The sequence below is a fragment of the Periplaneta americana genome, chromosome 4 (assembly GCF_040183065.1).
Source record: "Periplaneta americana isolate PAMFEO1 chromosome 4, P.americana_PAMFEO1_priV1, whole genome shotgun sequence".
Lineage (NCBI taxonomy): Eukaryota > Metazoa > Arthropoda > Insecta > Blattodea > Blattidae > Periplaneta > Periplaneta americana.
This window is the reverse complement of record NC_091120.1, coordinates 148,348,106-148,366,209: the sequence shown is the minus strand read 5'-3', so window position 1 is coordinate 148,366,209 and position 18,104 is coordinate 148,348,106. Positions and strand designations below refer to the sequence as shown.

Below are 18,104 nucleotides of genomic sequence, written 5' to 3'. Positions count from 1 at the left end.
TTTTCGCTTCAGTGTGCATGTTTAGTCATATGATAGTGCATTGAAATTTCAAGATTTGATAGTGCATGGAAATTCGGGCAATAGTGTTACTCCTATTTTATCGTTACAGCACTTGTGTTTTAATACTTTTTCAACTGCCATTGTTTCTGCCTGTGTTGCTCTTACTATACTGTTTTACTCTTTCTGCCAAAAATAACGCCAATTACCACTTGTAAAATTACCATTGCTCTTTAATCGTGCACTATACCTTCAGGCTTGTAGAATATATATGGTAGGAGTGTTCCCAGGATTGGATAAACTGGTGGCCCAGGAAGTTTGTCCATCATTTCCCTTATATGCCTCGCCTCTGGGTCTCGTCTCCAAAAAAGCAACAATCCTAAGAGAAGGACAGCGACTAGCAGCAGTGTTGTGGGCTCCATTATAAATTCAATAGAGGACAATCTTGCAGGATCTTACTTCAAATTCAGCCAGCAGTTACCTGTGAAACAAATCACAAAGATCTTGGAAGAAGTTTAGTTTAGTGACACGATAAAATCCCAGTCTCCCAAAATCCTCGGTCTCTGAACGTGATTTTGAATTTGACTCCTAGGGATAATGCATGACTTTTACTTTGGCTATCCGTGACACTCATCTGTCTCTCAAATTTCTTGACCTCTGAATATGATATTTAATTTGATTTATAGGGATAATGACTTACTTTGGCTCTCTGTGGCAGTAACCAGAAATCAAACTCGGCTGATTAAATATAGGGTGCATAAAAAATCTGGAACCTTATAAATATCTTCCATATGCTTGTTTTCGATTACTATTGGTGTTACAATTATTTGTAAGACCAAATGCTCTACCAGTGACACATTCGATTCTAGCTCTCATCTATCTGAAAAGCCGCTATTTTGAATGCAACTGTGAAATTGTAAATGGAAAGGGGTCATGTAGGTACTCAAAATAATGTAATTTTTTTCTGAGAAAAACAATGGTGCAATCCATTTTGAGATATCTCTAATCGTTTTCAAGTTATTTAAAGATAACTGTCATAATGACACAAACATTAGTTACGGCATCTACAGATGTTTTGTAACATGGTACAGTACAAAGGAGGCTTTGGAAAAGGTATTTTTATGCAATTATGGTAATTAACTTTTCCTGCTTTACTGTTTGGTTAACCTGTGACAGTTTCAATGTATTGTGGTGATAATTTGAAGCTTTCCTGTAACAAATTTCTTGATTTTCGTGATTGCATTATCGAAAGAGGAAAGAATAGTTATCGTTCTTCATTCTGGTAGGTTAAGTCACAGAAATGTTGCAGCAGACTGAACGAACAGTTCTCTGGATATTGGATTGGTCTGAGTGGACCAGTAGATTGGCCGGCCAGGTCTCCAGATTTAACACCCCTTGATTCTTTTTCTTTTAGGGTTACATAAAGAGCTTGAAATATGAAGACAAAATTGAAAATGTGGATAAAATATTTTCTAGCATTTGCGGGGTGACTTTAGCACAGACTTCAGTGACATGGTTCTTTAAATGTTCCACATTCTCAATTTTCTCTTCATCCTACCAACCCCGTTTCCGTTTCTACAAATGCTTCTAACATGATGGCCTACTTATACTTATATTGTTTTCACATAATGGGTCGTCATATTTGTAAAACAAAATAGTTACACACGAAATAGGGTGAGTTTTTAAAAATAAAATGCATAGAAAATGAATTATTTTGTGCATCTCGAAAACCGAACTGATGCAACTGTTTACTTGTTATTTTTGAATTCAGGAGATCGAAATTAGTAAGAATTTGTTAGTTTTATGCCTGGCGCAAAATGATTGTTGATCAGTGACATTAATGCCTATACAAACAGGATGTTTCACGTCATAACAATAATTGGATAGATATTCGAAACAGGAGCACGATACATCTAATCAAATTAGAGCTGGAAACTGCAGTCCACTTCAACTATTATGCGAGAAAAAAATTTCTCTAAAATAATCTTAATTTAAGCCCAGCTGCCAAAGTATAGAATAAAGTTATCTTTAGTAACTGTACTGAATAATTTGTCAAGTTTCTGTGTGAAATTTTAGCGATTCTTATTCTCTCGTATTTTCTTGAAAAGAGTTGACAACCCTATCCACTATCGCTAATAACACTAATAAAACTACTAATACTTCAATGTATTGCCACAATTTTCACTCTTTTCATAACCAGTTGTAGCCTTCATAATCTGTATACTGCAGTTGACTTCAATAAAAGTAAACGTATTATACGAGTATATATTTCATGTGTTAAATTTTTTATGTAGAGTATTATTTGTTCTTTAGGGTAAACATTGGTAATTGCGTGGTAGTGGTTATTTCGTGATACATTTTCTTTGCTCGTTCGTGAACTAACTAATGGTGTTACGAGATTCAAATTTCCTCCAAGAGATTGCATATGGTGTCCGGTTTCCAGAAACATACAGCTATGCTTTGTGTGACTATTGTAGCTGCTTCAGTGAGCTTTTATGTTTGGAAAGAACAAGTTAGCGTCGACTTTTCAGGCGTACAAATTTTGTGGATGTTTGTAATTACATTACAGGCTTATTACTAAAGATAAGCATATGATATTTGGTACATTGATCTATTATATCTTAATGAAATTTTAGGAAATGTTTTTGGAATTTTAGATACAGCTGTAGTCGCCATATAGGCTTAGCTTTAATGATAGCAATTTTAGCTGTTTGAGGTGAAATTTTGTTGAGCATTAAGCGTTACATTATATACTATTTTAAAAATTGTATTACAATACGAATTTTAGAAATCTGAAGACAAGATGTGATAACAAAAAAAAAAGGGGGGACGCAATGGCTTCAGTGTAGCTTCTGTTTGATTTGTTATCATGCTAAGTGCCAATGATAAGTGGTAGATGACTTACTTGCAAGAATTGTGACAGAAGATGAAACATGGCTCCACCATTTTGGACCGTTGACAGAGGCAGACAATGAAGTGGCATCATGCAAATTCACCAAAGAAATATAAATTCAAAAGTGCACCTTCGGCAGGAAAAGTTATGGCTACTGTGTTTTTCGATTCAGAAGGACTCTTGCTTGTGAACATCGTGCCACAAGGAACCATAATTAATTCTGACGCGTATTTGGCAACTCTCAAGAGACTTCAAGCTCGACTGAGTCGTGTCCAATCTTTTATGTGTCCAAATTTGTATAGCAAATTATAGTCTTATAGATGAAAAAATTGGAATAAGGATATATTTGCAGATTTGCATTTTAAATTAATTTTCATGAAATTGTCACGAAATTCCAATGTTTACCCTATATCATGTTGTAATTTAATTTCTTGAATGAGGTTGCAATCTAGTGTGTGTTTTTGTTTTCATATATTAGTGTGATGTATGTTTTGTGTTCTTGTGTTTGTGTTGTATTATTATCTTCTTTGCGATTATGTTTTGTCTTTCGTATTGTGTTGTCTATTATGTTGGCGTTGTATCCATTTTCTTGTGCTATGTATTCTACAAAAACATCTCAACAGACATGCAACACAAGCAAACAAATACAACCACGCAGACGTATACAAATCAAATGTAACACCTGCAACAACTTCTACATAGGACAGACAGGCAGATCATTTCAAACACGTTACAAAAAACACATCTCAGCCATAAAAAAAATTACAAAACACTTCCACATATGCAGAACACAACACAAATGCTAACCACACATACAGAAATATCAACATGGAAATTCTACACATCCAACCAAAAAGCCAGAAACTAAACACACTAGAACAATACGAAATATACAGACACACAAATCAACAAAAAGCTCAATATCAGAATACATACACTCTTTGACTCCACATTACACTACACAAACACACCCCCACAGGAAACAAAACAAAAGGCTCCAAGACCAGCAACAACCAGTTCTGAAGATGACCAATAACAGGTCGAAACATATTAACAAGGTAACATAAATTTGACACGTGAAAGATATATAACACGTTTTCCAAAGTGATATAATGTTAAAAGTTGTGTAAACAAGATGTAAAAAGTAAACAGAAACGAGGGGGCCTTGAAAAGTTCATAGCCTGACATAAAAGTTAAACTAGGATTATTCTGAAACAATCTGTATTTCTTAATATAATTCCCCCTGAGATTCACACACTTGATCCACCGATGTTGCAATGCTGCTATACCTCCTTTATACACAGATCCCTCGAGTTCTGCAAAAGAGTTTTCTCTACTGCGATAACCTCTTCTTTTGACTAAAATTTCTTTCCAGCCAAGTGAGTTTTGAGCTTTGGGAAAAGAAAGTCTGAGGGGGTGAGATCTGCTGAAAATGGGGTTGAATCAACAATTCGAATCGTAGTTCGTTTGCAGACATGTGATCAGGAACATTGTAGTGATGAAACAACACTTTTTTTCTTGGCTATATTCGACCTCTTATCGCTATTTTTCTCTTACAGTTGCTGCAGGAGACGCTGCTCCGGTTGTTGTTCCCCCTTTGCTAGATACTCAATCATGATTATCCCTTTAGAATCACAGAACACGGATGCCAGGAATTTTCCAGCCGAATGAACAGCTTTTGTCTTCTATGGAGGCGGAGAATCACTCTGGTTTCATTGTTTCGACTATTTCTCTCTGGTATGTAGTAGTAGATCCAAGTTTCATAGTGGTCACAAACCGCCTGAAAAATGGGGCGTATTTTTCTCCAATCGAGCCAGACAGTCCCTCAAAATTTGACACCGGACGAGCTTTTATTCCGGTGTTAACAAACGCGGAACCCACCTTCCGGAGACCTTGGATATGTCTAAAATATATATGCCTACTAAGATATGGCGTAACCGTTCATTTGAGATACGCGTAATATCGCTAATTTCTCGCATGGTAATTCATCGTGGATTTTTCTACGATTTATTCACTTGCTGCTGTTACTGGACGTCCACTGCAGGGGTCGTTTTCCTCACTCTCTCGATCATGTTTCAATAATGCTATCCATTTCTTCACAGGCGAAAACCCTGGAGAGAATTCCCCCATTGTAGCATCCATGTCGGCTTTAATTTCTGTTGAACTCATTCCTTTCTTTACGAAAAACTTAATGAAAGCACGAAGCTCGATATTTTCCATTTTTGCCAATCTGTTCGGCGCACTAACTGCAAAATTAAACTACACAAAATGTAATCAACAGAAAATTATGAATTTTCGTTCATGAACTAACGTAAAATGGCCGCTAACAATGGCGACATTGTTAAGACATTTCATTGGAATCTACAGTATGTGTCAGGCCCCGAAATTTTCAAACGCACCTTGTATGTATAAAGTTTCTGTTTTTCTTTCTGGATCCAAGAGTACTTAGATACCGTACCTTATGTTCAGTTGTGGGCAATATTCGGTCTACCAAATCTCTTGCACTTGAAAGATAGACCTTCACCTTGTAACAGCGTGCTGTGTTGTAATCAATAAACTGAAGTCCGCCGAGATTATATATGTGACCGTTGTTCAATGTCATTCTTGAATTACCATTTGGAATGTAGAGGCGAGAGTATTGGACAAATAAATTAAATATATACTATGGAAGGCAGAGAGGCTAACCACTCCGCCACGGGCGAGATATGATTTCATAAATAATTTCACGTTTATTGCATGTACGAAATTCTTTTCAACCGGAACTGCAAATTTATGTTATTCTACCGCATGCAATCGCGGAGTGGCCGAGCAACTAAGTTGGTAGAGGAACTAACTACGGAATGGAAGGTCCGAAGTTCTGTTTAGGGCTGAGAGGGATTTTCCTCGTTGCCAAACTTTCAGAACAGCATCGAGTTTCACTCAGCCTCCTACCAAATTGAATACTGGATATTTCCCAGGGATAAAAGGCGAATCTGAGAGTGGTGCCAACATTACGATCTAATTCTAGAGCCAAGGTCTTAAAAGCATGGAGCTCTACCTCTAAGCTACCCTAGCGACTTCATGGTGTGTAAAAGGGATGCCTTTCTAGATACGTTTCTATTTTTATGTGGAGGCTGTTTTGCTTTGTAGAAAAATATTGCGAATGGACCTAATCACACCTGTTTTCCATACTATATCTCTCGAAGTTCAAGTACCAGATAAGTACAGTGGCCATGAAGACACACATCTCAAGTTTTACTACTTTAAATTGACTCGAACTTCAATATGCTTAACTACTGATGTCATATAAATACAGAACGTTGTTTCTCCAAGCAGTGTATTATGTAATGCTGTGTAGAGCAGTCGGTCTGCTATGACAATGACAGTTTTCTTGAGGGAATTTTTAAACTCTTATTTAATGACATTGTGTGTGATTCAATGCGAGTTAACATTTTAGTTAATAATTAGCGATACCATTCTTGTAAATGATTTCGTTAAAGGACCTAACACAATAACATGATGGAATGAAATAAATTCACAATTTTGAAATGCTATAAAAATATGTTTTTGTGCTCCGAATTTGATATTTGATATTGTAACTTTGTGAATTTATATTTTTTGCAGACTTGGCTTCATTTTGTTTACCAGTAGCTGATGATTGGATATTATAGTAATTTCTATAGCTACGAGTTAGCAAATGAAAATTGAACACTCATGCTTTCAATATATAAATAGCATTTTTCTAGGAATGAAGGTAAATATTCTTCGAGACTTCAATATATCTGTTAACTTAATGCATATATTTTCCATTGCCGCTAATTGATGCTTGAAGTAGTGTGTTTAACGAGAATATCATGTGTGATATATTAAATACACTTTGCATGAGAGCCTAATTATTATATATATATACATACATACATGCATACATACATACATACATACATACATACATACATACATACATACATACATACATACATACATACATACATACATACATACATAGAGTGAACCGTAAGTAATGTCATTAATTTCAGGGTAATATTCTTTGACCTATTTCAACCAAATAAGTTTAATGCAGTTTTTCCATTTTTTGCTTCGTTTCAGACATAAAAATTGTTTTATGTGAAACATTTCATAGCGTATTTTGCGAAAGCCAGTGATTTATTCTCCAATATGCTCATTCAGTTTAAGAGACCAGGTCAATATGATACTTTTAATTTTATCCGTCCTTTAAATGTGTAGAAATTTGATCCGAATAGATGTAATAGTTTAAAACTCTTTTTGACATAAAAAAATTTATTTTTCCGGATCAAATGTCTGCACATTTAAGGGACAAAACTAAAATTCTTTCAATCACATATTATAATAATACACTGTTCTCTTAAATTGACAGAGCGTATTGGGAATTAAATCAATGCCTTTCCGTAAACAGCTATGAAATGCTTAATATAGAACAATTTTTACCTCGGAAAGGAAGAAAAACGAGCCAAATAAAAGTTTATTTAACTTTTTGGTTCGAAAAAAAAAAATCCCTTAAAATTAATGACATTACTTACGGTATATAAGCTCTATATATACAGGGTGTAAGGAGTATCTTTTTCACAGTCGTCGGAGACGGTCTGCAGGATCAAAAAATGTCCTTACAACATAGAATCAAAACTTGATAGTTTTCGCAGAAAAAAACATTTCTTTCCTTATTTTCTTTCCATTACACTGCTTATATCATTAGTAAAATTACGAAAATAATTACATCAGTAGATACAACTAGCAAAGATGTTAATATTAGTTTAAATACATATTTGTGTAGTCCATTACGTTTTCGTCAAATTAAGTAATAATGCATGCTTAAATCTGTTAATATTCTGGCGTGATGGACGTGGCAACATGTTTAGCAGGATTCATGTGCTCACAGTAGTCTGCAGAGATGTACAGCTCAGCTGAGATCAAGCTCCCAGTCCATAGGTCTCCTGCCGAGCTGATGGTAGTTCAGTATAATGTTTTTTTTTTTTAATTTTATTGGGTTATTTTACGACGCTGTATCAATATCTAGGTTATTCAGCGTCTGAATGAAATGAAGGTTATAATGCCGGTGAAATGAGTCCGGGGTCCAGCACCGAAAGTTACCCAGCATTTGATCGTATTGGATTGAGAGGAAACCCCGGAAAAAACCTCAACCAGGTAACTTGCCCCGACCGGGATTCGAACCCGGGCCACCTGGTTTCGCGGCCAGACGCGCTGCTGACCGTTACTCCACAGGTGTCGATAAACAACTTATAATGTCATTCTGGAATATCATAATATGTTATTAATTTATTGTAAAAATCGTCGTATTTCAATTGAGGCAAGAAAGAAGTACCGTCAATATTTTCCGCAAAAGAGGTTACCTAATTGGCGTTTTAACTCTTTTCCTTTATCAATTCAGTTTCCGTATTTCTTTAATATTGTTTCCAAGTAATCATGATTTTCCGCAAAAGCAGTTCTCAACGATGATTAGAAACTGGGAGTCGCTTACCCCGTTTCCAAAATCACACAAACAGAAATTTCTTTAAAAATGATGCTGCTTTACGAAAATGGAAGAGAGTAAAATTTTCCATTAGAAAAATCTCGTGTCATTTTGTGTAAATATGTGATAGATTTATTGATATTAGTTCACAAAAGTACAAAACTTAATAATTTAACAAAAAGATCAATATACAAAAGTAGATATACCTAATAAATATACAATTTCCTAAACTAATTTATTTATCGCAAATCTCAATAATTTATTGGTTCAAACTTGCACTTAAGTCTGGTTGTAGTTCATGTTTAAACCAATCGTAATAACCATTAAGACTTTAAACCTTATTTATCTGCTCTTTTCACAATTTACTACCATAAATATTTAAAATACTTTTTTTTAATATTAACTCTACAATAAACAAGTGTAAAACAATATTTCCTGTTGCTCTATTTATCCAGTATTTATGTTTAATTTTTAGGTCTTATTTTACATAATAACTTGTTATTTCAAATAGGTAAGCAGATGTCTACATACTGTAAGTCATGAGCCTGAAATAGCTGTCATTTTGTGTAGTAAAGCATTATTGTTTATTTTTTAGACATGCAATAAAAATGAAGCAATATTGTTAAATAAAATGTAAATTTAACATAATGTTCTATTAATGAGATTGAAAGTTTGTATTTGCTGCTCGTTTTATGTCAACATCAATAATTGCCCTGTCCGCCCCTGCATTAGAACAGAGCTTCTGTTTTGTACCGATATGTCTGTATCCGCTTTAACTGTGCTGTGTACTTGTAAGTCACCCCCTCCTCACCATCCATCAACGTTGAAAAATGTCTAATATTGTAAACTTTAATAATTACTTGAATATTGCAATTAGAAAAAAATTGTAAGGACATTTTTTCTTCCTTATGACATGAATAAAATCATCAGTTAAAATAAAGGCACTTATATCCCTTACACCTTGTATACAATCATAACCTACACATAATGATGTTATCCGTTCGTGTGCCACAGTTTTGACGTTAGTCGCTGGTCAGTGGTCACAACCAGATCTATACTGCCGTTTGCGCCAAACAGAACTTATCCGTGCACATGAAAGGTTTATATTTAAAATTCTTACCTTATTTACAGCAGATGTTAAAAATGACCTCCACCAGCACGCACGCACTCGTAGTTTTCACTGATCACGAAGTCCAACTACAAAATTGTAAGCTACTGCCAGTATCTTTAGATTAGATTAGATTTATTCATACTGTCAAAAGCATTGGAAGAGAGATAACATACCCAAACAACCAATAATAACGTCATATGATACAAGTTAAAATAACAATAAAAGCCATAAAAATACACTAAATTTATAAACAAACAACAGTATTGAAATATTTCTCAATTACGTAGAATGGGCTAACAGCAAGTCGTTCATGTAAGGAAGCTTTGAATCTATTACAACTAACAGTATGAGGCTAATAAGGTAACTTATTGGATAATTCAATTTTTCCGTTTACAGTAAAAATTCTTGGTTTTTGACAGTCTCACTTTGGATATATATATATATATATATATATATATATATATATATATATATATATATATATATATATACTAGCCGTACCCGTGCGCTCCGCTGCACTTTTAGAAATAAATATAAAGTAATTACATAATTAACTTAGGACATCTGGTCCAGGGAACATTCGTGTTTGATAGAAGGATAAATCGTTAAATATGTCACTTAAATTGTATTTAAATAATTAAAATGCGATCATTTTGGTCAAGAGACCACTCATTTAGTGCAACGATAATTCCTTTAACATGTTTCTTAATTGTTATTACATGCAAATAATTAAAATATGGTCATTTGGTTCAGAGAACATCGGTTTTTTGTGCAAGGATAATTCGTTTAACATTTTTATAAATTAGTCTTGAATGCATCCTTTAATAAATCACTCCAAATTAATAGAGTTGATTGTGTACGAAGATAATTTTTATGTTAACCTTACTGTGCATCTTTTTTTTTTTTGTTAAGTTTATTTTATTCACGTCTGGCATTTGCCTTTATGACTAAGGGAAACCATGAAAAACCCCAGTCAGTTTGGCCGGCCACGGGGTTTGAACCCGGGACTTCCCGAATGTGTGTCTCAAACGCTACCGTCTGAGACAACTCGCTCGGTTGTATATCATTATTTATGCAAATAAAAATGATGTACCCTACATAAATATTACTTTAAGAAACACGGGAAAAGAATATGGGTAAATTATGAGCGCAAGAACGCCATTTCGTGACATCTTTTAAAATAACTCGGCTCCAGTGAGCAGCTGTATTTTTGGTCAGGTAAAAATACTCATCTTTACGACAAAACTCTTAACTATTATGTTCTGTGAACAAATAGAAACTTAAGTGTATGAAATTAGAGTATTTTATGTGGACCAAATAAAGTTGAAATAATCAAGTTATACAATATTTCTACAGAATATCAAGTTTTGTGTGCGTAAAAATCTATTTTCATCTTACCTCAGTTTTCATTATGTAACATTACATCCTTCTAGAGAAACTACAAATTAATATATTAATATTGATAAACGTCAAGGCCGCCTCAAATAGATGGAGTCATTTGTTTTCATTTCATTATAGCCATCGTTGCCGTTCCTGCAATAACTCCTATGTGACATCGATTTTTAGATTTTTGCTCTATTAAATAACTTAAATAGTGATACAGCAAATAATACAATCTACTATATGTAATTATATTTCTTTCTTTCGAAAATGTAAGAATTCACGATCTCCTATGTACCACTGCCATAGAATGAATGAATAAATTTGTTTTTCTTCCTACTGAAAAATGTTATATTTTGTACATAGGAATTACGGAACAACGACGCTATAATCTGAGGCGGCGCGGCGGTGGAAATGTATTGTATTGTTATTTTAAAACTCTTGTATATCTTTAAATATCAGTCATATCAAAATTTTGCCTGGAATAGAACTTATCGAAAATCATTTTTAAAGAAACTTTTGTTATGTAACATTTTTCAGAAAATCAATAATAAGCGAAATATTTCGGTTTATTTAATTCAGACCACCTTATAACCCCCCTTTTAAATAAAGTATTTTGTATGCCACATAGCCTGTAATCTAAGTTACAACGATCTTAATTTATATTCCAATTTTCATCGAAATCAGTTCAGCCATTATCGCGTGAAAAGGTAACAAACATCCAGACAGACAGACAGACAGACAGAGAGATAGACAGACATACAAACAAAAATTTCAAAAAAGCGATTTTCGGTTTCAGGGGTGGTTAATTGCATATGTTAGGACCAATTATTTTTGGAAAATCGAAAATTACCGGAAAATTTTCTGCTACAGATTTATTATTAGTATGTATAGATTTAATATGACAGGATTAAGGCCATAAGGCATCTCTTCCATCCTACCAGATAGCACATATAAGTACAAAAAATAAATACAGACGCTGATGAAAATAGTACAAATTAAATTAAAGCCCTATAGAGAGTCAACAGGGTGAAAAGTATACTATAGAGCTCTAATCGAGCTAATACAAGAAAAAAAAAAGAAAGAAAAGAAAACCAGAGATAGCAATGATGATACTGATAATAATAATAATAATAATAATAATAATAATAATAATAATAATAATAGTAATAAAAATAATAATAATAATAAATGCTTTACATATTATTCTCAATTTTACAACAGCATAATTACAATATTTACTATATGTCGTCATGTCGAAGTTTCCGAAGTTGCGCAACCTGACAGGTGTTCAACAAGCAATTCCATGAACTAGCACGTGATTTTTAATTTAAATTTGAATTTTGATATTGTCCGACAGTCTCTGACATGATCAGGGAGAGAGTTCGAGAGGCGTGGAATAGATACGGTGAAAGATGATGAGTAGAAGGATGTTCTGTGCAGAGGAATAGAGAGAAGGTACATGTTCCCGGTTCGAGGTAGTGAAAGGTAAACAAAACGAGATGCTAGGTAAGAGGGTGTGGAGGTGTGGATGATTTTAAATAGTAATAAGAGAGAGTTGAAGAATCTTCTTTCTTTAAGTGGACTCCAAGACAACAGTTCTAGTGACGGTGTTACATGATCGAATTTTCTAATGTTACAAACGAAACGAACGCAGATATTGTGAACACGCTGTAGTACAGGGTGCGTCAGAAAGAACGGATGGATTTCACATGGCAAGAAAATTGTAAAGATTCATCAAATCAAAAACTTATTGTTATCAACATATTCACCAATACATGCAGTTTATTTATGGAGAACAACATTATCCATATGATGCCCTTGGCTTTCAATACAGGCATCGAGGCGTTTTCTGATGTTCGCCATCACTTTCACAGACATAGCTGGTGCAATTGCCACGATTTCTTCACGAATCGCCGTCTTCAGTTCGTCCAGTGTATGTGATCGATGTTTACAAACTTACGCCTTCAAATGGTCCCAAAGAAAGAAGTCGCAGGGCGCGAGATCTTACCGTAGCCTCGGAAATCTCAGTGCAATAGAATTTCGTCCAGGTGATTTCTTCTTTAATGTTGAACCTGTGATACGAATTTCGTCCAGGTGATTTCTTCTTTAATGTTGAACCTGTGATACGAAATGAAGCCACCCACCACAAAATTGTATTCCGAGTTGGAATCCTAGCGTGACGAAATGAGTCCTGAGTGGCGATCACAGACTCTTCATTTTTCAAAAATGTCTCTGCGATGAAAGCACGTTGTACACCAGACCAACACCATATTCTCAACTGAAACTGCATTCAATGGCTGAACCAACAGTCGTGGTCCCCCTCACTATATCTCTCTCCTCGTTGGTGTCGATAGTTTGAAATCCATCCGTTCTTTCTGACGCAGCCTTTATATGGGCAAGATCAGTATTTAGATTCGTGAATAGAGAATCTTAATAATCGAAATGGGGCATCACTAAACTTTGGATCAGGTTCTTTTCAAGGCTGAGAGATAAAACTTTCGTTAAGTGTCTGAGGGAATGAATTATGGAAAAAGTTTTCTTACATATGTAGGTCACTTGACTTAAAAAATTAAAATTTGAATCTAAATATATCCCTAAATTTTTTACTGTCTTACTATATGTAATTGTAGTATTATTTATTTTTGTATTTGATACAGTGGCTAGATCTATTTTGTTTAATGCTCGTTGCTGGCCAATTATTATAGCTTGTGATTTGTCTGGATTTAGTCTGAGTCCAAACTTCTGCGCCCATTGAGCTACAGATGCTAGATCTTCATTAATTCTGATCACAGAGTTATTATAGTGTGTGTGTGTGTGTGTGACCACATCACGCACCGTGTCACATCAGCAGTGGGTATGGAGGGGGAAAATAAATTTTTAGTCTGAGCTGAACTTCCGAGTCTGTAGATTTGTGTTATATTAACGACCGTCACCCCTCACATCAAACTCGTTTTCTGATCGCCTAACCTTTCCCTTCTCGCGCAGCTCACATGTCAGGTCTAGCCTCTCGAACTGTACAACTCAAGAATGATTTAATTAGTCGTGTTTGATAACTATGTAACTAACATCTCGGTTTCTAATCATTACTAAGATATCATTTTACTTGGAGTAAACATTGAAAAGTATAAAAATTTACTGTCGTAAGAATAGACCCTACTTTCTGCAATAAATAAAGGTTTACAATGAGCCTCATTAGCTGACTCCGTTAAGATGCGCAAAGCTGTTTTCGTAAAAGAAGGAGCTTAGTAACACTCATTTCGTTTACCCATATATTATACAGAATGAAACATAAGTAATGTCATTAATTTCAGAGGTATTCTTTGGGATATTTCAAACGAATAATTTAATAAAATTTTGCTCGTTTTTGCTTGTTTTCAGATAAAAATGGTTTTATCAAACATTTCATAGCGTGTTTTGGACTACTTACATTTCCGGTAAAGTCATGTTGACATTCTTCTTCGATTCTAGGGATCCTCTGCTTGTTGAATTTCTCGAGCATGCACAGCTTTACGGAGAAACTTACAGAACCTGAGACGCTCCATTAAGTCAATGCTATCAAACGGGGTTATCCTTCATGATAATGTTCGCCCACACACTGCCAACTCCGTGAGGAATACGATTCAGAGATTTGGTTGGAAAAAGCTTCAGCACCGCCCCTCCCTCTTACAGCCCAGATCTCTCCCCAAGCGATTTTCACATTTTTGGAGAGATTAAGAAAGACATTCTTGGACTTCGTTTTGCATCGGACGAAGACGTGTGTGACTGGGTAAAGAATTGTTTCGGTTGACAGCCCACAAGCTTTTTAAAGAATGGGATTGATCGTCTTACTTCGCAGTGGAATAAATGTATAAACAGTTTTGGGGATTACTTTTGAGGTAATAAATGTTCTATTATAGTTTTTGCCGTCTGATCCGTTTTCATTTGACTGCTACTCATAATTATCCCCAAGGTAATTTAATCTCATAATGAACACAAAAGGATAACCTTCCCATAAAGAAATGTATAAATATAAAAAAAGCTAATTATGTCTTACCATCACGGCAAAGTGAAACAGGAAATTAATCCTAATCTCAGTAATATCATCATCACCATCATCTCATCATCATCATCATCATCATCATCATCATCATCATCATCATCATCATCAATTAGTACGATAATTTCAAACAACTAATTGATGTCATATTGAAGTGTGAATCGTTTCGATTATCAGTTGCATTGTTTTCTCGAGATGAGGGCTTATGGGATGAGGAAGGAATTGTAAAGTAAAGCCCGGTTCGGACGGTGCGTGTTTCTGTGATGGATTCCAATCTGGCAGCGCGGATGGGTCGACTGCGTGGTCACTCACCGGAAGTAATGCGCTTTGGTGGCTCCGTGGATGGCTAGCTTGCTGGACTTCGAGGGTAGGTTCCTTCCTATTTTTCGTGATGGTTTGCAGGCTGGAAACCAAAAATGATCATACAATAATATCAGCACTGAAACCATGTCGCCATGTCCGTTGTTTTCCAACTAAATCTGTTTTTTCTATATTCTCTAGTTTCTAAGAAGCAAGAATTAAATATCGGACTTTAGCTGTTTTGCACTTATGGCTTAATTACTTTATTACGACATTTACTACTGTTAATGCAGAACTTTAGTTATTTTCCACTCACGGTTCAGTTTCTTTCTGACCATGAGTGTTGGCAACAAATGAAACAGCAGATGATTTTCCAATTTGAACTGTGAAAAGAGCCAGCTCCGTGTGAACAACTACCATCACCGTAGGCAACACGGGAGCCAGCCAGTCAGCACGCAGGTGACCCATCCGCGCAGCCACCTTGGAATCCATCACAGAAACACGCACCGTCTGAACCAGGCTTAATAATCGAGAAGTTCTACTTTGTTAATTTCAAATGCGGGGAATATAAAGACAGACATGAAAATAAATGTGAGCAATTTATTTCAAAACCCAAACACCGATACAATAACGATGCTTACAAGTACATTTACAGACAGGATAAGCGATTCATGCAATTACAGGGATACACGAGGGATTTCGTGAATTTCTGCCACATTTGTCCTCTGGTTAATATCTGTATTCAGCAGAAGAAACATTATCAATGCCACAGTCAAAAACAACATCATTAGTAGACAGTGGATGCGGGATGGCTTATCGTTGAATGTAGGTGCACATTTACTATAGGTTACATTTTTTTCATTCAGACAATTGGCTCAATAGGTTTTAAACGTAAACAGACGACGTTAACATGCTACTGTATCTCCGTACAGTTAGAAGGAAGAGAAAAATGAAGTACTGTAGCACATACCTCGTCATCATTGATGGAATTACTAGCGTTGCTAGTAAACGACGATATATTCTCGTATGTTGTCGAAGCTGAATCGTCTTCGCCTATCGCTTAAACAGTTTTTGTATCGAGAGAATTTCTGAAGAAAACCTCTAAAATGGGGATCACTCAATTTCTTTAGAGGAATATTTGCACTGAGCATCATGTTACACATGTCTTTTCAAAGAGTTTCGTTTAGACCCGTACAACTAAATGATAATTATGATGACGATTTTTAAATTTTAGTTGGTTATTTAACGACGCTGTATCAACTACTAGATTATTTAGCGTCGATGAGAATGGTGATAGCGAGATGATATTCGGCGAGATGAGGCCGAGGATTCGCCATAGATTACCTTGCATTCACATTACGGTTTGGGAAAACTTCGGAAAAAACTCAACAAGTTAATCAGACTAAGCGGGGATCGAACCCGCGCCCGAACGCAACTTCAGACCGACAGGCAAGCGCCTTAACCGTCTAAGCCACGCCGGTGGCTGATGATGACGACGATGATGATGATTATGATATAGTTGGTTCCTCACATTTCATTCAACGTATTTCCTGTGCGATGTACTGTTGCAATTTTTTTTTCTATAGCCTCAGTTCAGGTTTTTATTTCAATTTTACTTAGGCTACATTACACACGATATTGTCTTCGTTAATACATAAAATGTCACTCCCATACTTCTTAATTGCACTTCGTATCTCTGAGCGAATTGAACGTTTTGCCTTCGACATTATGAATGGATCAGCACTACACTATTCAATGCGTACTAAATAGTTGAGCAGGATAACACAACTGCATACATTGCGTTGCAATGTTACTGTGAACGGATCGGGGTTCCTTCGTTATGTATTCTGCTGTACTCGCCAGGTACACAAAAGACGGACGACGCGGCACGTACCATATACTCTGAAACGAAACAACTTCACTTTTCCTTAAGTCATTCCGCATACACTATCTGATCATTAGCTTGTCAGTGCATCACTAAGTTATCGTGAAGAGACATCAACGCCACCGATAAAGACATTACCGCTGTCACCAAAATGGATGAAATCTGAATATGAAAATATTCCACGTTAAACAAGAATATTTCCGACATTGCTGTTGTGTTGCATTCTTAAGTTAATATCTTTGACGGTGGCTTCTAACCCACCTTATTAGATTTTCTTGGGGTAATGGATATTCTGAATCCGTTTTTTGGTTTCAATATTACTTCAAAGAGAAGAACTAAGTCTTCCACTTTGTCAACGGAACGTATTTCATAATGTCGTAGAACACTCGACACCATCACTTTCATTTCCAGCATGGCAAACTTCTGACCGATGCAGCTTCTGGGGCCAGCGCTGAAGGGAATATATACAAAAGGATGCCTCTTGACCACATTCTCCGGTAGAAAATTGTCAGGATTGAATTCTTTTGGATTGGGGAAAATATCAGGATCGTGATGTAACATGATGATTGGTATAATCACGTTAACTCCGGCTGGTATCTTGTGATGTCCTGAAACACAAAGTTCACCAATTAACACAAGATCAAAAATCAAAACTCGACGATTCTTACCCATATTTATTTCCGTGTACGTGTGGTAAAACAATTTACTTTTTCTAATGGTTTCTTCATTGTATAAATTATAGAGGAGAAATAGGAGGTTTGTTCGAAGTCCGTCTACGAAATTCTCAAGCACAAACGCGATTTTGGCATTCCCCATACTCAAAAAATATTTTTTGGCATTCGGTCCGTCTCTATATCTGTTCTTTAACTGGGATTTATCCTGAAATGTTGAACGGATTTTGTCCATATCATAAAAAGGACAATTTATTTGCTGAAACATTGAACTACAGTATTGTTTCTGCTCACGATTAATCGTGTAATCTATACTACATTATTACAATGGACATCGTAATCT

The 18,104-nt window shown here is 35.5% G+C and overlaps 1 protein-coding gene across 6 annotated transcripts in view; it reads right to left on the bottom strand.

Annotated features, from left to right (window-relative positions):
• LOC138698303 (cytochrome P450 4C1-like) overlaps nucleotides 1–18,104 on the bottom strand; it is a 103,175-nt gene that overhangs the window by 38,684 nt on the left and 46,387 nt on the right. The window contains exons 1-2 of one of the 6 annotated variants that reach the window (XM_069824118.1): nucleotides 9,496–9,602; nucleotides 248–478 (exon numbers count right to left, since the gene is read on the bottom strand). The exons of 1 other annotated variant lie outside the window; for it this stretch is intronic. In XM_069824118.1, coding sequence (XP_069680219.1) covers nucleotides 248–419 — 172 coding nt within the window. In that variant the 5' untranslated portion in view covers nucleotides 420–478; nucleotides 9,496–9,602. Of the gene's footprint in view, nucleotides 1–247; nucleotides 501–5,348; nucleotides 5,520–9,357; nucleotides 9,451–9,495; nucleotides 9,603–15,584; nucleotides 17,699–18,104 lie in introns of those variants that run through there. 4 more of the 6 variants (XM_069824120.1, XM_069824119.1, XM_069824121.1 and 1 more) reach the window with 4 other exon arrangements.